The sequence below is a fragment of the Bipolaris maydis genome (genome assembly GCF_028858645.1).
Source record: "Bipolaris maydis strain C4 unplaced genomic scaffold PSV08scaffold_6, whole genome shotgun sequence".
NCBI lineage: Eukaryota > Fungi > Ascomycota > Dothideomycetes > Pleosporales > Pleosporaceae > Bipolaris > Bipolaris maydis.
The window spans coordinates 368,638-393,660 of NW_027093862.1; the positions used below are offsets into that span (position 1 = coordinate 368,638).

The 25,023-nt window shown below is 50.1% G+C and overlaps 9 protein-coding genes and 1 non-coding gene across 10 annotated transcripts; 6 read left to right on the forward strand and 4 right to left on the reverse strand.

Annotated features, from left to right (window-relative positions):
- Window positions 1–46: 46 nt before the first annotated feature.
- Window positions 47–1,186, forward strand: PSV08DRAFT_370595 (uncharacterized protein; the record flags this gene model as incomplete). Its single annotated transcript, XM_014219721.1, has 1 exon — window positions 47–1,186. The coding sequence occupies one exon, from the start codon at window positions 47–49 to the stop codon at window positions 1,184–1,186; it is 1,140 nt and encodes a 379-aa protein (XP_014075196.1).
- A 316-nt stretch (window positions 1,187–1,502) lies between these two features.
- PSV08DRAFT_178407 (uncharacterized protein) lies at window positions 1,503–2,501 on the forward strand (the record flags this gene model as incomplete). Its single annotated transcript, XM_014219722.1, has 1 exon — window positions 1,503–2,501. The coding sequence occupies one exon, from the start codon at window positions 1,503–1,505 to the stop codon at window positions 2,499–2,501; it is 999 nt and encodes a 332-aa protein (XP_014075197.1).
- A 3,140-nt stretch (window positions 2,502–5,641) lies between these two features.
- Window positions 5,642–6,521, reverse strand: PSV08DRAFT_350786 (uncharacterized protein; the record flags this gene model as incomplete). Its single annotated transcript, XM_014219723.2, has 3 exons — window positions 5,642–5,702; window positions 5,759–6,415; window positions 6,499–6,521. The coding sequence occupies 3 exons, from the start codon at window positions 6,519–6,521 to the stop codon at window positions 5,642–5,644; spliced, it is 741 nt and encodes a 246-aa protein (XP_014075198.2).
- Window positions 6,522–7,514: 993 nt separating this feature from the next.
- On the forward strand, window positions 7,515–7,601 carry PSV08DRAFT_t24. Its single transcript has one exon. It is a non-coding gene; the product is annotated as a tRNA-OTHER (tRNA).
- A 991-nt stretch (window positions 7,602–8,592) lies between these two features.
- PSV08DRAFT_361639 (amidase signature domain-containing protein) lies at window positions 8,593–10,430 on the reverse strand (the record flags this gene model as incomplete). The annotated part of the gene is made up of 2 exons (XM_014219724.1): window positions 8,593–10,345; window positions 10,399–10,430. The coding sequence occupies 2 exons, from the start codon at window positions 10,428–10,430 to the stop codon at window positions 8,593–8,595; spliced, it is 1,785 nt and encodes a 594-aa protein (XP_014075199.1).
- A 494-nt stretch (window positions 10,431–10,924) lies between these two features.
- On the forward strand, window positions 10,925–12,983 carry PSV08DRAFT_389267 (amino acid permease/ SLC12A domain-containing protein; the record flags this gene model as incomplete). The annotated part of the gene is made up of 7 exons (XM_014219725.1): window positions 10,925–11,105; window positions 11,181–11,195; window positions 11,263–11,451; window positions 11,508–11,517; window positions 11,585–11,956; window positions 12,013–12,225; window positions 12,278–12,983. 7 exons carry the CDS (start codon window positions 10,925–10,927, stop codon window positions 12,981–12,983), a joined length of 1,686 nt encoding a protein of 561 aa, XP_014075200.1.
- A 696-nt stretch (window positions 12,984–13,679) lies between these two features.
- PSV08DRAFT_178095 (cytochrome P450) lies at window positions 13,680–15,266 on the reverse strand (the record flags this gene model as incomplete). The annotated part of the gene is made up of 1 exon (XM_014219726.1): window positions 13,680–15,266. A coding segment is annotated over one exon (1,587 nt), but the record flags the coding sequence as incomplete, so codon positions are not given.
- Window positions 15,267–15,932: 666 nt separating this feature from the next.
- On the forward strand, window positions 15,933–18,846 carry PSV08DRAFT_389278 (fungal-specific transcription factor domain-containing protein; the record flags this gene model as incomplete). Its single annotated transcript, XM_014219727.2, has 2 exons — window positions 15,933–16,290; window positions 16,754–18,846. Exons 1-2 carry the CDS (start codon window positions 15,948–15,950, stop codon window positions 18,844–18,846), a joined length of 2,436 nt encoding a protein of 811 aa, XP_014075202.1. The 5' UTR covers window positions 15,933–15,947.
- Window positions 18,847–19,009: 163 nt separating this feature from the next.
- Window positions 19,010–19,991, reverse strand: PSV08DRAFT_350792 (class II aldolase/adducin N-terminal; the record flags this gene model as incomplete). Its single annotated transcript, XM_014219728.1, has 3 exons — window positions 19,010–19,081; window positions 19,136–19,570; window positions 19,635–19,991. 3 exons carry the CDS (start codon window positions 19,989–19,991, stop codon window positions 19,010–19,012), a joined length of 864 nt encoding a protein of 287 aa, XP_014075203.1.
- A 599-nt stretch (window positions 19,992–20,590) lies between these two features.
- PSV08DRAFT_201114 (cytochrome P450) lies at window positions 20,591–22,469 on the forward strand (the record flags this gene model as incomplete). The annotated part of the gene is made up of 3 exons (XM_014219729.1): window positions 20,591–21,981; window positions 22,040–22,184; window positions 22,237–22,469. 3 exons carry the CDS (start codon window positions 20,591–20,593, stop codon window positions 22,279–22,281), a joined length of 1,581 nt encoding a protein of 526 aa, XP_014075204.1. The 3' UTR covers window positions 22,282–22,469.
- Window positions 22,470–25,023: the final 2,554 nt, after the last annotated feature.

Genomic DNA, 25,023 nt, shown 5'->3' on the forward strand with positions numbered 1-25,023 from the left:
TTCCCCGGCAAGCCTTTTCTACATCCATTGTTTTATTCACGACATCATGCCGAACGTCGCTCTCATCACGGGTGGTAACGGCATTTCTGGCGGAGCGATCCTGGAGTATCTTGTCAATAACACGACTGGACAAGAATGGAGCAAAATCATTGTGACCTCAAGGTCACCATTCAAGACCACTGTCCAGGATCCACGCATCACCTTTATTGCGCTGGATCTTAGCAAGAAATCCGATACTCTCGTCCAAGAGATGGGTTCTACATGCGCCGAGGTTACACATGCCTATTTCTCCTCGTACGTCCATAAGGACGATTTCAAGGACCTGAATATTGCCAACGAGCAACTTTTCCAAAACTTTCTCGACGCTCTCATTACCGTTGCACCCAGGTTGCAAAACTGCACGCTCCAGACCGGCGGCAAACATTATAATGTTCACCTTGGTCCGGTTCCTTCTCCTGCCCGAGAGGAAGAAAAACGAAGGGAAAGTCCCATTGGAAACTTCTATTTCCAACAAGAAGATTACTTAATCCAGCGGCAACAGGGCCAGAGCTGGTCCTGGAACGTGATCCGCCCCGAGGCCATCATTGGGCATACTTCAAAGCCGAACGGCATGAATTCTGCGTTGACATTTGCCTTGTATCTGCTAGTTTGCAAAGAGCTCGGCGAAGAGGCAAAGATGCCAACAAACCAAGTGTACTGGGAAGGCTACGACGACCTCTCTGATTCAAGGTTGATTGCAGACCTGACCATTTGGGCATCAACGACGCACAAGTCCCGCAACCAAGCGTTTAATGTCGCCAACGGCGATTACTTCTCGTGGAGGTACCTCTGGCCGCGCATCGCCCAGCATTTGGGTGCTTCAGCAACAAGCGACCAAAAGTTCATGAAGCCGCGACCTTTGGAGGGTTCTACGCAGCTCGAGTTCAGCTTAGCAGAGTGGTCTGTCGGCAAGCGCGAGGCCTGGGACAGGATCTGTGACAAGAATGGGTGCCCTGAGGCAAAGGCGACTTGGGAGTCAGGTACATGGGCTTTCCAAGACTGGGTGTTTCAGCGCACATGGTCGGCGACTCTGAGCATTAATAAAGCGCGAAAGTTGGGCTGGACAGGTCATATCGACTCGTTCCAGTCTCTGACGGACGCATTTGACAAGTTCGTGGAGCTTAGGCAGATTCCGCCTTATAAGTAGAATCCGGCTTATATTAGGTTAGCAGTATTTGAGCTAACTAGTTATGAATTAATACTAACTACATTATTACGTTTTAGTTTTGGTTCCACGACCAAAATGGCAATGCAATGTGACCAGCACATATTACAAATGATACCACTTTACCCGGCACACATTTTATCCTTTGGAGAGTGCGAGGCAGCCGGCATACAAGTCCCGTAGTTTGTGCTTTGCCACTGGCATATAACTCTTGCTTGTCGAGCCGATCATGATGTGGCATGCTACTAGCTTTTGATATCTACTCATAATCTGAAGAGACAGTATGACAGGCACCACGATGAGAGCAGTTGATATTCACGGGGGCAGGGGGGAGAGTAAGGACTTGTTCATCAATTCTGAGAGCCCGAAGCCGACAGCAAAGGTCGGGCAGGCTGTGGTCAAAGTCGCAGCATTTGGTATCAACCGCATGGACATTTCGCAGCGACGAGGCGGGTATCCCGTGCCTCCGCAGGCTCCTGCCACTCTCGGCGTCGAATTCAGCGGCGTTATTGAGTCTCTAGGGGGCGGCAACGTTCACGGACTGAAGGAGGGGGATGAGGTTTTTGGGCTTGCGTACGGAGGCGCCTACGCCGAATATGTTGCTGTCAACACCGGCATGCTACTTCGCAAACCGCAGGCACTGTCGTTTGCGCAGTGCGCCGCTATCCCAGAGGCCTGGATCACCGCAATTCAGGCATTGCACATTGTGCTGGGCTTCGAAAAGGGCAAGACAATTCTGTGGCACGCGGGCGCCTCTGGTGTATCGATTGCGGGTATCCAGTTGTCTAGGGCGGCTGGTGCATCAGCCATCTTTGCAACAGCGGGCACAGAGGCCAAGTGCACCCTCGTCACATCAGAGCAGGTTGGCGCCACCATGGCCATCAACTACAAGACCCAAGACTTTGTTGACGCAATCATGCGGGCAACCGGAGGCAAGGGCGTCGACTACATTGTCGATTACGTTGGAGGACCGTACTTCCAGCGCAACATGGCCGTTGCAGCCCGTGACGCTCGCATTGTCATGTTAGGTAGGATGGGAGGGATGAAGGTCGAAGAGGCTGACATTTCGCCCATTCTAATGAAGAGGATTCGTATTGAAGGAAGCACGCTACGTTCCAGGGACGAGGCGTATCAGGAGAAGCTCCGGCGCCGTTTGGAGGAATTCATGCCCGGATTCGAGTCTGGTGCTCTCTCGGTCATTCTTCATCACACTGCATCATGGACGACTATTCAGCAGATACACGACCAAATTGAACGGAGCGAGAATGCTGGCAAGATTGTGTGTATCGTAGATTAATTCGGTAGCACATGTTAGGCTATAAAAGTGATCATAGCTCGCAAGCAGTCTCTGGAGGGCTCTCTCCTGAACCCAGAATTTCATCTTTGTAATTGGATCCAAGCCCACAGGATGTGGAGCTAACGGTACGTTTTTAACCAGGTATGCCTCTGTTTTTGAAAGTGGTTGTGATATAGGCTTCATCCTCCTGCCTTTCTTTTTCTTGCGCAGTGTCCATGACCTAGAACTCATGATCAGACTCGGTGCCAAAAATAAGGTGCAAACCGCCAGTGTTTCGCTGTCTACAATTTGGGACAATAAGTCGCAACAGTATTGCTCTAGGCAGTGACTAGCTGATCTCAAACAGGGCTTTCCGGCACCAGTCGCACGTCCAGCCCAAGCAGAGGTGCGTGCTATTTCCTGTGCTCTCGAATGAATATCTAACACCTTGTTGTTGCACTTGTTTGCCTCTTACTTCTCTCTCGAATACACCTGATTGCACATATGTGGTGATGAAAGGGTCGCCTAGTTTGGAAGGATAGCCCACTGGTTTTCTTGCCTTTTTCATTTGTAACTATCAGTGATTCTCAGTCCAGTGAAGTTCCGACGCTAGCCAAGCCTAACTTCTGGAGATCCAGTTCTGGTGCCTGGTTTTGGGTCAGCGGTACCAAGATTGACCTACACCGATTTTCTACTTTGGATGAGATGATATTTATCCTAGAGGCAAGATTATCCATCACATGCCATGGCTTATATCCGAAAAAGCACATGAAGAGAAGGAACCTCTATTCTTCAAAGATTCCGACATTATCGCATGCCTAAACGTCTCGTAAAAGCTCCGATATACTAGTTCTAAAGATCTTGTTTTGTGAACAAGCGAGTGATTTAAGCTTCATAGATTAGGCAAAGTATACTCTGTTACATTTTTAAATAATAAAGCTATACTCAAATAAATCTACAATAGCTAGAGGCGATGCTAGCTATTTTAACTTTTGAACCCTCTTATTTGCGGCTATGACTATTAGATAAGCCGCTAAGTGTAGTATTCTAATGCCGCAGCTTAAATAAAGAGTGATTGAACAGTCGAATAGGGGTTCATTATCAGGATTTGTATATCTATGGTGAGAGCCGACTATTATATTTTTGGTTAAGAACAAGTTCTCTTATTAGGGTTGTTCTTGTTTATCACTTCTTAAATCTCTAGAATTTACCCAAAATCACTCCTGGGCTTACCCTTATAACTTACCTTTTCTTTCTACTCTTTAACGCTGCGGATCCGCGTAGGATTAATTTGACCCAAAAGTTCTATGTCCCCAGTCGCCCCAAGACATCCACTCTGATACTGCTATCAAGCTGCAAAGTTCTGCCTCTATATTATCGATAACTCTTTATGGACTAGTTACCTACAATATTTATCCCACTTTTACTTCGTCGCCTCGACTAGATCGAACAGTGGCCATGCTATACTCAAGACCGACTCCAGATGAGACGGCTTATCGAGATGCGACTGGGGACCGGGACAGATCCGACGAAGGCCCGTATTAAGGTATAAGTACCTGCTACCTTTCATAGATGTTCGGTAGACCTTTGATATTCTGTCGTACCAGGGCTCTAAGTGTGTATCGAATAAAAGGTGTTTCTGCTGTCCCACGCACTCCCATATGCTTCTGAGTGACACTTCTCACCGATACAGATCCGACAGTCTTGCTCGCGCCGTTACAAGTAATATCTATAATTCTATTCCGACAAATCGCCAGAAAACAATCGCACGGCTTACTGCATTGAATCATCTCGCCCTAACCCAGACAGAGAAAAGGGAAGCATAGCCAAGTTTTGTACAACAACCGACTTGTTTTGTGATATTTTGAAGCATGATATCGACCTATATCTATTCCGGCTCCAAGGCAATGTTTTCGCATCGTATGTAATCATATACAACCGACAGTCTAACTTTCATATGTATATGCTATTCAGCTCCAGATACTGCCAATGCAGTATACTGTACCTCCTTTGGGTACGTGGTGGCCTAGGTGGAGCTGAGCCAGGTATCGTCACACTAATGGTGGCCAAGGATCTGCATATTCAGAACCATCTCACTTTATCTCGACCCCTACAAATTGATCAAACGGATTTGTCCAATTAGCCAATACAAGCTACGCTACAGCCTTAAAGGTGGCTACGCAAAGGAAATGTAGCTCTACTACTAACAATCAGGGCACCGGTATTGAATCGGTCAGGATACAACTCTTTGATTGCTTCTGAGAGTTGTTTGGGATTCTTGATTTATCCTGATTCGGTCAATCTCTCAAAGTTCCTGAGGTAGACGGTGCCACAAACAACCAGGAGCGCTACAAACTACAATTTAGCTTTGCGATTACGCTTTTAGTTATTATATCGAACAGCATTAAAACACTATATGTACTTTTAACACTTACAGCGTATAGGAATTATCTATCTTCTATTTTATTTAATGACGCTATTACGCACTTTCTAGACGAACTAAATTCTAAGAACAAGAGCTGGTGTCTATACTCGAAAGGCTTGATAGAGGTTTAATAGACGTGGGAGCTCATATATAGTGCATAGAAGAACAAGCTTAGTGTATAGCTAGAGGCATACGATCTAAACCGATGGCTACAGTGAAAAAGCACTAATCTCTCTTAGGTGAGCGACCACATATTTTCTGTAAGCAGACCGCTCCTAGCTTCGTCATCAGCACTGATTATTACTAGATTGCGTTGCTATCATGTTTAGAAGCGTCTGCGCAGCCCAATCTATAGACGGTATGCTAAAAGATCCTTATGGGCTACTTAAAGTTGGCGTTAGTATCGTAACAGGCAACAACCTCTTAACTATAAATATATAGTATATTATCGGCATTTTACTTGTAAATCTCCTATAGCCACTTCTTTCCTACATTTATCTCGCATTTAACGCGTTGTAAACTAATATGTTCGCTGAATAAGAGTGGAACTCGCAAAAAGACACAAAAATCACCTCGCATTCATACGCCGACTAGTAAGCAGCGTGACACATGCTAACTCGACGTCCCGTTGCGATACGCAGTACTAATAACCGTCAGCAACCTGTCAACTCTAACTAAAGCCCTGGTCACCCCTTGCCTAAAAAAAGCTGCTTCGCAATAAGTATAAATATGAAGACTAGATTAGTTCTAGCAGCTTTTTCTTCCTCATAGACATCCTGAAAGGCTGTTCAATCCATCTATAGCATGTTAGCCCCACAGTACAGTACTATTAAAGATCTCAACCTTTACATACCTTGGAGGCGAAACTTCCATTCCCACGACGACAAGGATCCCAAATCTTTCTAATATTTCGCTCATTGGCTCCTCCTTCATGATCTCTGTGATGTCTAATCCCACTTCTCTAACCTCATGTTCCTCAGCTTCTTTTAACCGTAGGAAACATAAAGTGTCCTCGGTGCGCGTTCTGAAATACTCGAGGATGCGTTGAGAAACTATGATGGCTTGCTCAACATTTGGGTTCATCGTACGCCACATGGCATGATGTGCTAGATCAATGTAAACCCGAACTTTGAAGTCTCTGTTGAGGTTTTCAAAGTATCCAGTAGCCTTGAATTTGTCCATCAGTGTTGTGATATCCTCAAATTCGAAGTCTGGTTGGCTTGCTTCCAAGACGATGGTCAAACCTGGGATCTTCTTAACTTTGGGATAGAGATGCATGAATTTTTCGATGTCCTGGTAATAGAATGGCCGATATAGCATTTGCGGCACGTTCTCGTAGTACCAAAGTAGGCATTCTCGAGAGAATTGTTCGCAAAACTGGTCACTGACGAATTTGTCAATGGGTTTAGACTGTTTGGTCTCCTTGTCAAGGTCTAGGAGCGAGTATACTCGGTCGCGAAGTTCGCGTGGCAGACAATCGCATATCTTGGTGCTGAGTTGGAGCGTATAACTAGATCCATCATTATAAGTGTTAAATCGGCGACTGACGTCAACACGTCAATGAAGGATGTATATGAACTGAAAGATGCGTACGGTATATTAGTCTGTTCTGCCATGTGTATGATGGAAGAAGTGATGTTAGGACGGTGCACTTACCGTAGGGCAAGATGTCAGTATTTAGGCATCAGTGCCACTACCTTGGCATAAGCACGATGACGCACTATTGCGGGCTACGGCGGCAGTTAGACAATCTGGCGTAGCCTTTTACAGTTAGTTTGTTACTCAAACCTCCGTCATCTCGTTATGTCGCAGGTGGTCTGATGACTATTGTATTTCTAACATGTACCTAATCTTAGAATATGTACAAGGATAACGATCCTAAAATGTAGTGCAATATCGTGGTTCTGCAGTTTACAATAGTGGGCTAGCAGATTGTTCCACCATAGAGAATAGAGGAGGCCTTGTGTTACAAGTAACAAGAAGGATTCTCTCCTTGACAAGGAACGATGGGGTTGAAGGCCAACCACGTCCACGTCAGAAGGTAATGATCAACGCGGGGCGTGGGTCACGTAATTTAGCATCTCGCCAAGATAGGAAATCTGGAGATGCCAGGTCCTCAAGAGATATTAAAAGCCTAGCTAGATGCTAGGGCTAGAAGCAATAGGTATAAGAATAGGTTAAATTTTATTACTACACTCGTTTCGTCACGATACGGCTCACAGTCTACGCTGGGGAATGGGTACCCCTCTACACTGGTGTTGCGTAGGGTAGGGTAGGGTCGCACGGGCCTCGGGTAGGTGTAGGATAGGGTCGCATAGGCCGTGGGTAGGTGTAGGGTTGGGTTATTGATTATATAAGACCCTACCCTACATCGGCCCATGTCTTGGCAACCCGACCCTACCCTACACCTACCCATTTACCACCGTAAGTACAGTGTGAAAATCTAAACTCTCCATTAATAATAGTCACTCAATAAGAATCGAATAGCACTAGATAAGAAGCCTAATTCTAACGTTTAGAAAAAGACGTAGATTAAAGCAAGCTGTCCCACATGAAGGTCCAAGTGCTGTGATAGTTTAGACACGATAGCATAGCTAGGGAGGCTAATCGGGGGGATGGCGCAGTGGTGAAGCGCCTGGAAAGCCTCTGCTGTCTCACGTCAGCAGAGCTCGAAGGTTCGATTCCTTCTCTCCTCGAAACCATATTAGTATGGTCCACCCACATGAGAGAGTGACTCATTGAAAACTACCCATTCGACCTGAGAGGAAGACTCATTAAAAGTGAAAGACCTGAGAGAGCTACTCACTAAAACTACTAGGCTACGAGTCTCACCTCGATTTAGATGACCCCCTCCCCCACCTACTCAATTTGTATCTAGATTAAATCTAGCCTACTTAGATACTTGCAGGCTCAACCTGCACGTCTTATATAGCCTACCGGCTGAGAAAGGACGTTAATCTACAATAATAATAATAATAATAGGGAGGCTAATCAAGAGATCTTTAAAGAAAGAGGGAACGTTCTCTATAGCTTGCAAGATACTTTAATATATGCATTAGAGACTGTAGGTAATCCAAATATTTTAAGAGCCGGAAACATCCGAGCCGAGAATAGATTCCGGTTTGCAGCAGTCCGCATAAGGCGATCATGGTGTCTATCATACTGGTGGCGGTACGACTCTCTCTCAGTAGAGAATGATTGGTGTTCAGGCTCTACTCAAACACTAATAGAGGGCTTAGTCGTTAGATGCTATTGGATTACTGCCAGGCGTTCTGTGGCGTGAAAATCGCGACGCAAACAGACATAAACACATATGACTTCATGTGCTTCTTCCCTCTCTGAGTCCTCTATCTGGTAGCACTGCACCGCAAGCAGAAATGTTGTCGTTGTCGAATGATGTAGAAAGAAAGAGGGGAACTGGCACTAGGCCCGTGTGCGTGCAGCATGATAAGATAGGGGTGAAGAAGAAGGAGAGTCCAGATGGGTGGAACATATCGCTCTCGACTGAGAAAGTCAAACCTTATTGAATGACGGTGGCAGCGGCTAGGCTTTTCGACATGTTCGTTTTCCATGTATCCTTTGCTGCGAAAAAGAGTGATGAGAGAGAGTTTAATTCGCAAAAGAGGGTATAATACGTCCACATTATGTGGGCCTCTTCCATACCATACTGGTTTCATAAAGGCTCTGCTATACCTCTCGCGCGGATGCATGATTCCCAGCAGCAATCAGCTCGCGACCCCATTGGAAGAGAGCAGCAGCCATGATAACCTTTTCGTCCTGCCATCGCTTTCCGATGATTTGCATTCCGATGGGGAGGGGAGGGGGAGAGGAGGCGTCCTCGGCCGATCGAGGAGGAGAAGGCGTACCAAAGCCGCAAGGCACACTCATCGCGGGGTGACCCGTTACGTTGAAGGGACAAGTATTGTTGGTCACGCCGATGGTGGACTCGAGTCGTTTCAGAATCGTAGTAGAGTCAGCATTCTCGAGCTTGTTGTTGGACGAGGACGAGGAGCAGGAAGTCTGCGACGGGAGAGGCATCGTGACCGAGGGAGCACACGGCGTGACGAGGACGTCGACGTCTTCGAGCGCGCGATCATACACGGCACGCAATTCGAAGACTTTGCGATGGGCTTTGGCTTCGATGCCCGACGTCACGTGGTCGTGGGTAAATTGGCTGCTGAAGAGAATGTTGGCGAGAGCGGGGTTGGTGGCGGAGATGGACTCGAAGGTCTGCTGGGTTAGGGGCCAGTGGGGACGGAGGTGTGGCGGGGCAAAGCTCAAATGCCCGGCTGGGCTGGCTTGATACAGGTATTTGGACATGGATGGACGGCTGGCTGCTGTCCAGATGATTGGGGCTTCGCGGTGCATAGGGATCGAGATGGGGACGACTGTTGCACCTGCAGCTTCGAACGCTTTGGTCGCTGCCTCGATCACTGTCTGTTGGACCAGGGAGGAGACGCCGAGCATGGAGAAGGCTTCGGTCAAGAGTCCTATCCGCCATACCCGGGCTGTCTCGGGCTGGACTTTGAGTTGCTCTTGGAAGTCCTCCAGCAGGCGTTGATAAGGTTTCACGTTGTCCACCAGTGGAGATTCGGGCGACATGCGCGAATCCAGTCCGTCGTAGCCTGCCATGACTTCCAGTAGGAGCGCAATGTCCTTCAGATGGGTGGCGATGGGACCAAGATGGTCGATCATGGGCATCATGGAAGCTGCGCCAGTATATGGTACTAGGCCAAAGGTAGGCTTGAGACCCAAGAGGCCACAGTACGAAGCTGGAATGCGTACGGAGCCGGCCTGGTCGCTGCCGATTGCCAGTTCCACCGTTTCTCCAGTCACCTCGGGCTTGTGCGGATAGAGGGCATGAGCAGCGACGAGTGCGCAGGAGCCGCTACTACTGCCTCCGGAGGTATAGCCGTGGAGGTGCGGATTATGCACGGGGCCGGAGGCAGAGGTGAAGGACAGAGGCGAAGCGCAGAAGCACTCACACGTGGACGTACCTTTGATGGTTCCACCCGCGGCCAGAATACGAGAGACGACCGTGGCATCAATGGGGGACACGGGGTATTCGTTCTGGTCGGAAAGGATCGAGGCCGGCGCCCCAAGTGTTGTCGGCAGGCCTGCTATGCAAATGTTATCTTTGATGGCGACGGCGCGGCCCTGCAGACGATGGCTGCTCGGTGCGGCGGCCGAGAGATTGCATTGGTGGCTCCAGGCATTGTATGGGTTCTGTGCGGCGGATGGTGCCCAGTATTCTCGAGGCTGTACAGTCGGCAGCGGCTGCAACTGTGGCGGTATGTAGTCGGCGGCTCTCTCGACGTGGCTGAGGACGCTCTCGAAGGACCAGAGCAGGCGCAGATAGTCGTGGGCATCTCTATCGTCCGAGACATGAATCCCAAGCCGGCCCGCCAACCGACGAAAGTCATCGACATGGAAACCGGAGCTTCATCACTGCATGAGCAAGCGCATGTATCACCGGGGCTGGCGCGCTCTTACCTCGACGCGTCTGCGAGTGCTATGATGGACATTGTGTCGACGCCATGAACGCCTGCAGCTCCGTCAGGGAGGCAGCGAGCACATATGCTTGGACAGGGGCATGTGGATGTGGTCGTGCTGCCAAGTTCAAAGTGGATAGTACTAGTAGTATGGCGTGTAGTAGGTCGGATGCATCAAACACCAACTGCTACTCCATCAGTGCATGCATGTGTATATCTCGCAAGTACGCGCCTTGGTCGGACGGTCCGACGTCGTATCGGCGACTCGGCAGCCCTGTCTACAGCACTCGACTTCACACAATCCCCCCCTGCTACAGTATTGCCGCCACCAACGCCCATCCTTATCATCACTCTTATCGCCGCCATGGATGCAGCCCATGCTGCCATGCCGTCTCCAATTCTGCGCCACGCCCACCGCCTCAAGATAGGCTGATGGTCGACATGGCCATAATTCCAGGCAATGGCCCCGTCCAACTCCATCTCATCGCTCCGCATCGCCAGCACCGCGCTGCTCTGTCTTCAAAGCCATGGCCGCCATACAGCACTCCAAGGACGAGGAGAAAGACCCTGCCACGACGCTCGGGCTGGACCGATTCGACACCAGCGCGAGCGGCATGGGTACCGGCATCGTCACTGACATACCCTCGGGAGCGCAGTCGTTGCATCGGAGTCTGCGCGGCAAGGAAGTCCAACTCTTTGCCATCGGTGGTATGTATCGCCCTCTCTGTCGGGCGCCTTCCTCGCTGCCCTTGGCTTGACATGCACGCCGCTGACATGGCATAGGCGCAATTGGCACGTGTATGTCTTTCCCGGGACGACATGCGCCAGATTCAGCGAGCGTGACTGACATGGTCGGAACATGAAGCTCTCTACGTGCAGATGGGGTCCGCCCTGCCCAAGGGCGGTCCGGCGGGACTCTTCATTGCATTCCTCCTCTGGGGCGGCGTCATGTGGGCCGTCAATGAGTGCTTCGCCGAGATGGTGACCTATGCGCCCATTCCGTCCCCCTTCATTCGTTTCGGTACAGAGTGGGTCGACGGTGCTCTCGGCTTTGGTATGTGCCTGCGTATTTCCTCGTGTGCTCAACGACACTTGCTGACCGAGTCACAGCCATGGCCTGGTATGGAGTGGCCTTCCTCTCTCTCGCTTCATCCTCTACACGGCAGGATGCTGATATTGAATTGCAGGAATTTCTTCTTCTCCATGGCCTTTCTCGTCCCTTTCGAGATTGTCGCTATGAACATCATGCTCACCTTTTGGACCGATAAAGCGCCAGTCGAGGCCGTCATCGTCGTCATGATGCTGCTCTACACCTTCCTGAACATGGTGACCGTCCGATACTTTGGCGTTGCAGAATTTTACTTGTCCATCTTCAAGGTCTTGCTCATGTTGGGCCTATTCGTGTACACATTCATCACCATGGTCGGCGGAAATCCCTTGCATGATGCGTACGGGTTCCGGTACTGGAAAGATCCTGGAGCATTTGTATCGCATCTGGAGCCTGGCTCGGTCGGAAAATTTCTCGGCATCCTCTCCTGTATCTACCAAGCAAGTTTCTCGTGCGTATACAGACAGGCGGAGATTCATGTGCGGCATGCCAACTGACTTCGCTCAGGATTACTGGACCAGAGTACATCTCCATGGTAGCGGCTGAGACTGAGATGCCACGCAAGATCCTCCCGCCTGCATTCAGATCCTTCGTCTGGCGCTTGCTGGTCTTCTTCGTCGGCTCTGCGCTCTGCATGGGCATTGTCGTTCCCTACAACGACGGAACACTGAATGCCATCCTCAGTGGCGATATTCCGGGGAGTGGAACAGGTGCAGCATCGTAAGCGTCTCCTGCACTGTGCATGTTAATATGATGACTAAGCCTCTTGTAGTCCGTATATCATATCGATGGAGCGCCTCAAAATCTCGGGCTTGCCTAATTTGGTCAACGCCCTAATCATGACATCCATCTTCAGCGCAGGCAATGCTCTCCTTTACGCTGCCACCCGCACTTTGCATGGCATGTCACTTGAAGGCCATGCACCCCGATTCTTCTCGAGGTGCACGAAGAACGGTGTACCGATCTGGTCCCTGGCATTCTCCCTTCTCTTCTGCCTATTAGCTTTCCTGCAAGTCAACAGCTCCTCCGCAATCGTCCTCACCTACCTTGTTGACCTCGTCACATGTTGCCAGATGCTCAACTACGGCTTCACTGCAGTCACGTATCGCCACTTCTTCTCTGCTCTTCAGAAACAAGGTATATCTCGCGACACGCTTCCATATAAAGGACGATTTCAGCCGTATACGTCGTACCTTGCCATGGCCGGCACGTTGTTTGTCTTACTCATGGCGGGCTATGATCTATTCCTCGATGGCGGGTGGGACGTCATGTGGTTCTTCCTCGATTACGGAATGATCGGTTTCTTCATCCTAGCTTTCGTCTTTTGGAAGCTGGTGTGGAGGAGCAAGTACGTTCGCCCGGGAACTGCAGATCTGGGTCTCGGCGGACTGAAGGAGCAGATTGACACTTACGAGGCGGTCCATGTTCCCCGGGAGCCGGGCAGAGTCGGCCACATTGTGAACAAAATATTTGAGTAAGATAGATTTGTGTGCTCTATTTCCAACCTCCATAGTCGTAAACATTAGTATCTTGTCCCTGGTTGGCCAACTACATCAAGCAGGGACACCTTTGAGCATCAAATCAAGCAACTTTGTAATTGACAGATTTGAGCTTATAGTTCTTCCATCGGGCCCGTACTGCGATGTTTTTCCGTCGGTCAAGGCAAACTCTTAACCCCCCCCCCCCCCCCCCCCCCCCCCAAATGCGTAAGCTAGCAGCCGCCAGCCACTCACCAGGTCCGATCTGTAATAAAGCAGCTTGAAGATCGCGTGTGAGAAGAAAGTAAAACAAAAAAAAAGCAGAGCAACGCAAACGGGAAGAATATAAATAAATAATTTCATGAAGAATGCTAGTTAGTTCCCGTTAGTAGGATCTATGAACACTACAACTCTCTTCTCGTCTGTGGGGCAAACTTGAGTAGTAGCGCGATTGAGCTGCTCTAAAACCCGCACTCTCAGACCTCACTCTCAATGTGCGTCTTCTTCAGTATTTCTTCCTCCCTTTTCTGACTGAGCTGCCCTCTGACGAGAAAGAATATGAGTTAGGTACTCTAAACTATGTCCCTTTTCTTCCCGAAGGAGAGAAAAAAAGCCACCACTGCTCTTGCGACTCACACCCTTGCTTCGCCTACCTTACTAAGATAAAAAAAAAATTCAAGTCCTCAACATCTACATCTACGCTTGATCTGCAGCAAACCCCTTAATGTCCTCCTTATAATGCTCTCTCGTCCTCTCCTGCGCTGCGCGCAAACAGTCCTCGAGCACGTTCCTATCGCGTGGAATCAAGCGCACGCGGAAATCACGGGGAATGGCCACCAGGGCGGTCTTGAACTGGTTGTAATCGACGTAATCGGTGTTGGGCGGGTGCGTTTCCGAGGCGACGATTTTGTAAGAGGATAGGATGCGCAGGAGGGCTGTGTAGAGGAGACGGGTGGCAATGTGTTGGCCGCTGCAGGCGCGGGAGCCGGCGCCGAAAGAGAGGTGCGTTTGTGAGGTCTGGGGCAGTTCGGTGAAGGGGCCGAGGGGATGCGAGGGATCGATGGGGGCGAGCCAGCGTTCAGGATTGAAGGTGGCGGCCGAGGGGCCGAAGTGCGTGGTGTCGTGGTTGCCGGCTTGGGCGTTGACGAGGATCATGGTTTTGGGGGGGATGATGGCACCGTTCCAGTTTACTTCGGTCACGGTCTTGCGCGGTAGGCTCATGGAACTGACAGTGTAGTATCGGCCGGCTTCTTGGATGATGGCGCGCAGGTAGGGCACTTTTTCTTCCTGGTAGCTGTGTGTCCAGGCGTCGCGGATGTCTGGGTAGTGGCGTTTGATGTCGGCGTAGGCACGCTCTTGGAACATCTGGCCGGCAGGCGTGCTGAGCGAGCCCAGGCACGACGTGAGCGTGCCCGGGATGGTTTCAAAACCGCCACTGACGAGAGAGAGGCAGATAGAAGAGACTTCGACGCCCGTGAGTTTGGTCTCTTCGTCTTTGAGGATGGCACTGCTGATACATGGCTTATCGGTGCCATTCTTAATCATCTCGCGCACCTTGTCGAGCAACAGGTTCAGGTAGACGTCGCGGCGATCGCGCAGCTCTTTGGATTCAGCGTTTTTCTTATTGTTGGGCAAGTATCGCAAGAGGGGAATGTAGTCTTGAAGATTCGTGGACGCGCTGCGTAAGAGTGAGATGGCACTACCGACGTACAAGATCTCGCGCAGGAGCTCGTCGTACGTGTCGTCCATGCGGATGCCATAGCAGAGCGTTAGTGTCGTGTTGAGCGCGTATCGCTGGATATAGGGCCGCACATCAACCTCTACGTTGGGATTCGAGGCCTTACTATCGCGGTGCAAGTCGCGCAGGATGCAGTAGCTCTCGAGGTCAAACATGGGATAGTACCCACGCATGGCCGGACGAGACAATGCAGTTCCAGCAGCCTTGCGCTTATTCTTGCAGCTGTCATCCCAAGGGGAGCTGCCAATGGTGAAGCCTTGGGTGCTGCTTATGACGCCGTGGAAGGTATACAGCTTGGGTCGATCAATGACGGCGTTTTGGTGCTTCACCAGAATGTCGCGGCATGCTTCGAAGGAGTTGAAGACCACGGCCCTGGTATTGCCCAATTTGATCTGAAAAACCGGGAGATCATACTGCCGCCACCATTTCTCGCACGTTGAAGCGTGATCCTCGCCGAGTTGAAGCAGATGACCGAAGATGGGCAGCGATCCTGGAATTTCGGGAATGCCTTTGATTTTTGGAATATCCGTCGAACACGTCCACTGCGGAAAGATTTTTGTTAGGTTGCGTTCACATGGATTTGACGGCGCATACCATCAATGGAGCCACTTGCCCAATACAAAATCATCGTTATCAACACCACTCCTGCAATACCAGCATAGAGGCCATTCTCGCGGACGATGTCGATGGCTTGCAGCCGAATGGAGGTGATGGCACTAGCCATGGTGCAGCACGTTGGACTGACTGGAGCTCGGATACTGTTTTTAGGCGGGCTGAGGCCCACGAACACCTTTTTAAGATGTAAGAATCGGTCGCACACAGCTTAGATCGAGTGATGTTGAATCTCAGGTGCCAATTGTCCGATGAGGACGGACCCGTTGCGCACCACAAGGTCGGGTGACCCGACAGCCTTGGACTGCGGGCTTGCGCTGAGAGCGTAGCTAAGTTTGACGACTGACTGTCATACGCCAAACACTACGAAGTGTACTGCATTCGGTGGGGTTAGATACGCCGCGCCCGCTTCCGTCGGACCCATGCCCGACTTTGCAGATGCGATTTTCGGACGCTCCGAAAGGCGCCATGCATGGGTCCGATCGTGAGCGATAGAACGTCTCTCGATAAGTGTCAAATATACTATGGTACTGTACACACAATGACAGTTCTCCAGGCGCGGGAGACCTTTTCGCTTCATCGCCACACACAGACAGCACCACTACATCACCACTATGTCGCCCAACGGCCAAGCCTTTCTTTTGAATCCCGCTGCGCCTGAAGGCCCTACGAAATTTCCACAGGCCCGAACGATCCCCAGTGGAAGCCGAACCATCTACATCTCTGGCATTGCGAGCGTGCTCCCGGACGGTAGCGTTGCTGGTGTCGAGCACGATAAAACTCCCGACGTCAAGATCCAGACACGAACAATCCTCAGCACCATAGACCAGATCATCGCAGGCGCTTCGGGAGGCAAAGGAGGCGTGCACAACTTGATCGATGCCGTGGTTTATCTCACCGCCATGGAAAGGGACTATTTCGGGATGAATGAGGAGTGGAACAAGGTTTTTGGCAGTCGTGAGGTGGCGCCTGCGAGAGCGACAATCGGAGTGAAGGACTTGCCTGATCCCAATTTCGTGGTTGAGGTCAAGGGAATTGCTATAGTCCCCGAATAGGATCATCGAGATGCAGAGAGGCTTCGGACGTGTGACATGCGATGTCGTGTGCAGAGCTGATGGCTCGCCTGCAATATGTTTGCTTGGTGATGTCACGTTCTGTTGCGAGCAAGGAAGAGGTTTTGTCTGCCATGGCGTGGTGATGTTGTGGTTGTTTGAAGGCAGCACGAAGTAGCAGCGATGGCTGGGGAACGACTGGAGACCACGCCGTCTGTCACCTATCGAGCTACTACTTGGAAGGACGTGAGGGTGAAGTGCTTAGTAATCGAGAACGCAATGCATGTGACACGCGATAACGTTTATCTATTCTGCCCGCAGCCACAACCTGGCAACCCTATCGACCCTCTGTTGTATAAGTGACATAGGCTTGTCTCTGCAACTCAGCCCCACATGGTCGCTCAGCATTCCGCACGATCGAAATCTGATTATGCCTCGAGAGCCTCGTCTGTCGGTCCGCGCCAAATTGTCCTGCTTACGTTGTCGTCGCCGGAAGAAGCGCTGTGATCGCACGCTGCCGCAATGCGGAGACTGCATGGCCAACCAAGCCTCGTGCAGTTTCCTCGGTGAACAGCACGAGTCAGCCTCGTACTCTGTGGCCTATGTTAGCAGCCTCGAAGAACGACTGCGGGAGTTGGAGCAACAACGCCGATCAGAGATCGAGGGTCCTGCACTTGGAGCAATGGCTTCTGAGACGCAAGGCCACTTCCCATCGCCATCGGTGCAGTCCAGGTCGTACCATCGTGATTCAGCAGTCTCGGACAATGAACTGACCGATGAGCATTCAGACACAATTGTGGCGAATGCAGATGTCTTCTCTATGCCCGAAACCACGCCTGCAACAAGACCTCGAACCAGTGCTACCACGCCTGACTCATTCAGTCCTCAAGTTCGCTCCGGGGAGACACTTGCGAGCAATCTAAAGTCCATTTCACTTGCAGCTGTCGCGGAGCCGTACCTCGGTGCCATGTCTGGTTTGACATTCGCCAAACTCACACAAGCTGTGTTACGCCGCCTGGCTCCGGACGGGGGCGACTTTGTGTTCAACCCACAGTTCGATGGAGTGAATTTTCCCGTCGATGGGGTGACAACCACACACCTGGATATCATGAGCAATATGTACTTCGAGTACGACTCGGCTGTTACATCCTCTTGGCTCGCTGGTGACAACGCCATGCCGATGGCCAAGACACTCTTCCCAGTAGAGACATCATTTCTTCTCTCCCTCCCCGAGCGCTCTGAGGCGATGCGACTGGCAACATTTTATTTCGATCATTCACACACTCTGTACCCCATTGTAAGCAGAAGAGAGGTCATGTCGGATTTGAATTGGGCTCTTGAGAACCCGGATCGTCTGCCCACGCAGTCCCCGCCCAGCGCGTTCAGGATATGGATGATTCTGGCAATAGCATCTACAGCCCACTCATCAATCACGCTCAATGAAGAGTCGACTTCGAGACAGTACTATGAGAAGGCAATGACCTATTTTGAAGCGGCGATGGACTACGGAGATATTGCTGCACTGGAGGCGATCATGTTACAGGTGTCGTACTCGTTCTTCAACCAATTAGGCCCCAACACATGGTTTCTTGTGGGAACAGCTGCACGTTTGGCCATCGGCATGGGCTTCCATTGCGAGGCAACTTACCACGGCTTACCAAGAGAAGATATCGCACGACGTAAGCGGCTCTTCTTTTCGATATATATGATGGATAGACTGGTGTCAATCACGCTGGGCCGACCTTTCTCGCTGCATGAGGACGATATTGATATTAGTTCGTTCGCCATCGATCTGGACGATGGCCTTGATGCTGATCCAGACGTCCCTCAAAGTACGCTGTGCCAACCTCCACTAGCCATCACAGCTCATATACTGCGACTCCGCAAAATTGCAAACGACATCGCCGCCAAGGTTTACTGCAAGCGCGTCGTCGCACGATTGACCGAGCATCAACGACGAGAGGTCCTGACTTCTCTGCACCAAGATTTGGTCGAGTGGCGACAAAGCGTGCCTTTCCCGCTGCCAAACCTTCACCGCTTGGTTCCCCAAGGCTGCATGTCATGGTATGACTTGAACTTCTGCACACATCTCACGGCCCTCTACAGACCATCTCCGCTGTTTCCTACCCTGGACGTTTCAAGAGTCGCTATCCTGGCGGAAACATCAGCCATGGCTGTTCGTCATGCTTCTAGCATGTATATGCAGAAGCGCCTGTCGTTCAATTGGCTGACAATGCTAACACTGTACAATTCGGTCATCGCGCTGGTATACTCGGTCACGGTACAGCCTCAGAGCATTGCCACGACCATAGAACGGTCAAGTGCCATCGAAGATCTCGAGCTTGCGACGGACATATTCAAGGCGCTTGGACAAAAGTTTCCGGCTGCCAGAACTCTCGACATGCTGGTAGCTCAAATAATTGAGAGGTACAAGTCTGTGAGCAGCGTCTCACTGCATTAAATAATGTTCATTGTCACGTCTGCATGATATCATTGAATGGATCTTACATTTTTTGAGCCTGCTTGTGATGTCTCGTTGCAGTTGACCTCCGTCGCGATAACTCTACTGCAGCGAAATTCTCCGCATGAGCCTGAATTCAGTATTTCGATCGAATCAGCTGACCTCAATTCTTGAACGACGAGTCTAGGTGCTCTTCCAATTTGTAGCTTGGTTGGAATTCGACGAACAGCGTGTCCTGCGGTGATGGTCAGTCATTTCTCACATGCAGACCCTGTGCTTGAGTACCCACTGGAGTACTAGCCGTGCGGAAGGTATTTGATGCTTCCTCCTCAGGCACGATCCTCTTCGGTAGTCCAGCAGATTCAACCATCAACTGAATACGACAGCTCTTCTCTAGAAGGGTGTACAAATATGCAGCTTCGTCTACAGTCTGGCCAACTGTGATCAGGCCATGATTCACCAAGATCGCCGCTTTATTGTCTCCAAGGGCGTGCGCAATATTGGTCCCTTCATCAGCTGTGAAAGCAATACCTCCAAAGTTGTCGTAGACAGAATGAGCTTTATAGAAGTAGCAGACGTCTTGACTGAGCATATCCAGTGGTCGCCCAAACGCCGCCCATGCTTTCCCATACAGCGAGTGGGCATGGCATATCGCATGGGCATCAGGCCGCGCCAAATGGCATGCTGTATGTATCGACACACCTGCGGCATTAGCCGGCACTGACTATATCCCACAGAATCAGTCAGCGAGTCGCAACACAATAGCACTGGATCGCAAAGTCACCCACCTTATTCCCTGCAACGACGTTGCCTTGCATGTCGAGACAAATGAGGTCACTGACTCTCATCATCGAGAAATGCACCGCTAACGGATTTATCCAGAATCGATCGGGAAACTCTGGGTCCCGAACGCTGATGTGTCCAGCGATGCCCTCGGCATAGCCCTCACGGCCGAACACTCGAAAGGCGCCTGCGAGATGCTCAAGCAGCCATTTGCGTTTGGAAGCTATCGAGTCAAACATGGGAATTGCTTCGACAGCTATGCCCTGATGACCCATGGCCTCAAGCGGCGAGAGCACCCTCTGTTGGACATTTTCGCTGATCATCTTCGGTGTCTCTCTAGTGGTACAAATCGTGGAACTCATGTCGATGGTATGGGAGCTTGCTCAGCAGGACGTCGGTGGTCGAAACACCGATTACAGACGAGAATCCAAGATTCAATGCACCCGAATCGCAGTTGTCTCGTTCTTGAAAGAAATTTTCTGATTCTAGAGCTATGTGGTAATGACGACAGTTGTACATAGCTATCTCTGTTTAAACAAAGAGCAATGTGCCCACGCTGCTCCAGATACTGCTAAAGCCGGGCCCAATCAAGTCTAGATACCAGCGTGGGCCTGTTGGTGCTTGAGACCAACACCTCGGCCATGATTGTCCGACTTCCATGTCAGAAACAGTATCCCCTGGGATAGAAACGCCATGAGCAGCATGATCTGCGGCCTGCCCCACCAGGAGAGTTCGCGGTTTCGGACCGTCCGCTTATCGCAGATACGACTCGGACTTTCCGATCCTGATCGTCGCAACGATGTCCAACCCCAACAATTAGATATTCCGGTTGGACATCTACATAGCGCAGACAGGCCCGACAGCAGAGCAAGCGCCCAGTGAGACGCTCGCCCTGGTTCATGTGGCCTTGCACTGACTTGGTATTTTTCGATACTCTCTTTCCCCGCGCCCTACCGCACCCATGATCCCGCTCATAGCATTCTTGGTGCTGCTACTGCTGACAGTGCACCGTTTCGTGATCAAATCACTATATCTGAACGAACTGAGCAAAATTCCAGGCCCCAAGCTATATGCAATCACTAAATGGCGCCTTGCACTGGATGATTGGCGAGGACTTCGAACGCAGACGATCGATGCTTTACACAAGCAGTACGGGCCAATCATACGGATTGGCCCGAACGAGATTCATTGCAATAGTCTCACCGCCTTGAAGACTATTTATGGGGCTGGGAGCGGGTTCGAGAGGACCTCATTCTACTCCATGTTCGATGTGTATGGCAGACAGAATCTTTTCACGTTTTCCAGCACCAAGGCGCACGGCGATCGCAAGAAACTGGTCGCTAACGGCTATGCAAAGTCGGTCATTATGCGCAGCTGGGCTGCGGACTTGGTTAAGAAAAAGGTCTCGCAGTATCTGGAATTGATTGAGACGAGGGGTGCGGAGCCACACGAGATCTTCTCGAGCTTGCATTATTTCTCCATCGACAGCATTACGCACTTCTTGTACGGGTCGAAGCATGGCGGCACCACCGCGTTGACACCAGACTCTCTCGATCAAGGATTACTGAATGACATACTCGATCCAGCTCGACGGCAGCTGAGCTGGTTTGTAGTGCACTTGCCGTCTCTTACCAAATGGCTGTACTCGAGATCAGGTTACATGGAGCGCATCATTCAGCCACTACTTCCCATGCAAAAGCCGGCAACGTACACAGGAATCCGCACTCACGCTCTCCGAGCTTTGCAGAGCTTCGATGCTGCTGTCACAGTTGATCCTTTGACTACTGCAGCAGAACCAACAATCATCGCGCAATTGTGGAAGTCGCACAACAGCGTCAAAGGAGCTGTAGCTGGGAGTCTCGACTCTCTAGACATTGCATCTGAATGCGCTGACCACTTGCTCGCTGGCATCGATACGACGGCGGACTCGCTCATGTTCCTTATCTGGGCTGTTTCGCGGCCTGAAAATGCATACATACAACGGCGCCTAATTGGCGAGCTCAACTCGTTGCCAGCTGAGGTATTTGAGCAAGGAGTTCCAGGGCTTCATGTCGTCGACTCGTTACCATATCTGAACGCAGTCATACGTGAGACACTTCGCCTATACAACCCATTACCGGCTTCTGAACCTCGTTCAATTGGAATGGATCGGGTGATTGATGGCTTTCAGATCCCAGCGGGCACAGTCGTCAGCATGTCCCCGTACTCGTTACATCGCAACGCCGATGTATTTGAAGACCCTCTGCGATTTCACCCTGAGCGATGGCTGAACAGTTCGCCTGACAAAATTGCAGAGATGAATAGGTGGTTCTGGGCGTTCAGCAGTGGTGGAAGAATGTGCATCGGCTTACAGTAAGTACTTGTCGCCGGATCATAGGCTTCGCGAGGAAGGACCTGACATCGTATGCAGCTTGGCCATGGCGGAGATGACGGCTCTAGTCGGTGCAGTGTATCGGAGATACGTGACGTCAATCGCACCAGGCTTCGAAAACAAATCTCCAGCGATCACATCCAGGTTTGAGACGTTTTACGATGTGACGTTTCCGGAGATCGAGGTGAGTTTGGGCATATGTTGCTTTTGACGCTATCTGGGCTGACAGAAGTCAGGAGCATATTTGCATGATCATCTTTAAACGGCAGCAAGCCATATAGAATTCTAGGATCTTGCAGTATTTCTTTGCGACGTGACACTAGTGATGGACCACGAGGAGCAAAGTTCCCCGTGTGTGACGCCCTACATGTCGTTGTCGATCTCGGAGAGAGCTCCAACCCTCCATGCGTCCATCAACGACGACATTGCTCATCCAGCACAGCGCTTTGTCCCATTTCTCGCAGTGGCGTATCCAGAAACACAATTCGGTGCAATTGTAACACATTCCACAGGAGAACATCTGTCACTTACTTTTCACATGTTTCCAAGAAACACGTCTCTTCATCACTTCCCGCAGTCCTCCCCTCCCTCTCTCCCTTCCCAAGCTCATCAACCAACACCGCCAAAATTAGCTCCCACACTTCCACCCTCACCCGGATATTGACGAAAACCGCTCGTACCATGGCCTAGAAGTCGTCAAGCGTCATCAGCGCCGCCCTCATTGATAGACTCGCCCATAACGGCCTCATAACCAGCGAACGAGTCAGAAACGCCATGAAAAGCGTCCATCCCTGCGTCTCTCTCACAGTCATCACTCATCACGATAAGTAACTGGCGAGTAGATCGTGATTAAATTTATAACACGACAACTTTATAGCGCTGCTGTTATCTATAGATCGTAAAGCTAGATAACTACTAGTTAACTATAGTGTAAGGGGCTGCGCTCTAGGGAGTAAACGCGAGGTATATAAGAGGTTATATTTAATAGAGAGCTAAGCTTCTAGGCTACGTAGCTATCTATATACAAATAGTTGCCTAAGCAGCAATCAGGCTAATGAGGCGTAGCGCGTTAGATGGCTCCTGAGCGTCATTCGGGCGGTCTTTGGGAATCTATGTGCTCAGCGCAGTACCTAGGTTCTACGAGTTGACCGAGATTCCATCGAGGATCTATCTAAAGGGCGGTCAGGCCGTTACAAAGGTGATCATTATCGTTAAGGTGATAGGCACGTGCGGAGCACGGGCAATTTAATTGAAATTCTGCTAGAGCAGCCGTTAGACCCAAATAACGTACCCCGCGGCTTCGCGGGCCGCTCTTGCTAAGTGTAATAGGCTAGGCCATAATTAGAACTAGTGCGCTCAACTACACCCCCCCGTGATATAAAGAGGGCTTATTTCTAGCTATAGTATAATAGTGTACTGTAGTATATTCAGCTCGTAATGATAAGTATAGAAGACTGCCGTCCTCTCTCATGGCGAAACAAAATCATCACTTAAAGCCAGCGTGCGTCTGCCTCGTGACCGCGAAACCTTCCCACGCTGCCAAAAATATAAGAAAATAAGCACAATCTCTGCAGCGGGGAATTGCACCCGCCATGCCTATAGACTAGCACGTCCAGTGTGCATCCATTCCACAGCTTTTGCTCTTCCAGCGAATCAGCCTCCGACGCTAAGAGGCGTGTTATTGACCATGCTGTCGCTCGTCCTATCCGTGCTGTCTATTAACTTTCCTCTAATACTCTCTGCTCCTCCGCAATAGTACACTTCTACGAATAGCTTGGTGGGCTAGAGACGAAGCTAGAATAGTAAAGATTAAGACTGCAGCCTTATAAGGTCGCCGCTTACACTGCCTTCAGATGCTGATACTGTCGCTGTATAACACAGCAGCGCGACTCTTATTGTGGTGGAGCAACCAGGAGGTATGCTAGTGGAAGGCCCGAATGGTGTTCAGATGAGTGCATAATATAGAACTACAGGGAGAAGAAAAAAGAAACAACGACGATAGAACACAGCCAACTTTCAAGTCTGAAGGACCTTCAGACTGGAACAATACACTCATTTTATGCATCGAGCACCCGCGTAGATGGAGGTGCATAACGCTCCACGACATTCTATCGGCCCTTCTCAGCCTTATAGTTAATTAGAGTTTTTCTCTATAGCAAGGTTTACTTCAGCGCTAAAACTTATCCCTCCACGACGAATATTAGATAAGTTAGTATGAAACTTAATTATGGTATTCTTAGTAGTAGCTCCTTGAACATGCAGGCCGCTATAGTATTACCGCCTCTATCACCTAGGATCAAAGGTTTACAACGCTACATGGCACAAGTTATGTGTGTAGGTGAGCGCTAACATAAAGATTAGGCTCTTCTTCGGATAACGAAACTTTATTTATTATAGAGATATTCTGAATAATCACAACTATATAGAGTATAGAGAGTACTCTTTATAGTATAGGGCTTACTCTTCACCCTGGCCTGTATTGTCCCCTTGCTAGTGGCCCACATATATTATTTCTGCCAGACAGCATAGTATATCGTTCGAGTCCTTAATTTTGCGTTGAAAAAAGTCGCGTGAGCTCTCACGTCAGCCTGACAATCTTGCGTAACTAGTTATTCTTAGATAATTCATAAGAGACATACTGTGCTACATGGTACAAGTTATGTGTGTGAAGACGCTCTAAAACAAAAACCACGCTCTTCTTCAGATAACTATAGTAGATTAATTGTAGAGAAATTCTCTATAATCGCAACTCAAAGGGTATAGGTTGGGCTCTCTATGGTATGTATACCCCTTACTCTTGACCCTGGCCTTTATCGTTCCCTTGTCAGCGGCCCACATATACGAATTCTACCTTGTAGCACAATATTATAGGGATGCTAGGATGATAGGAGATCGGCAGTGAGATACACCATACGGAGTATCTATATGTCGCATCAAGAGCCTTGTCTAGTTAGACCGTGTTTTACGTAAATCACAGTATACGAACTCGGCAGTGGCGGCGATGGGCTTGAGAGGCTATAAAA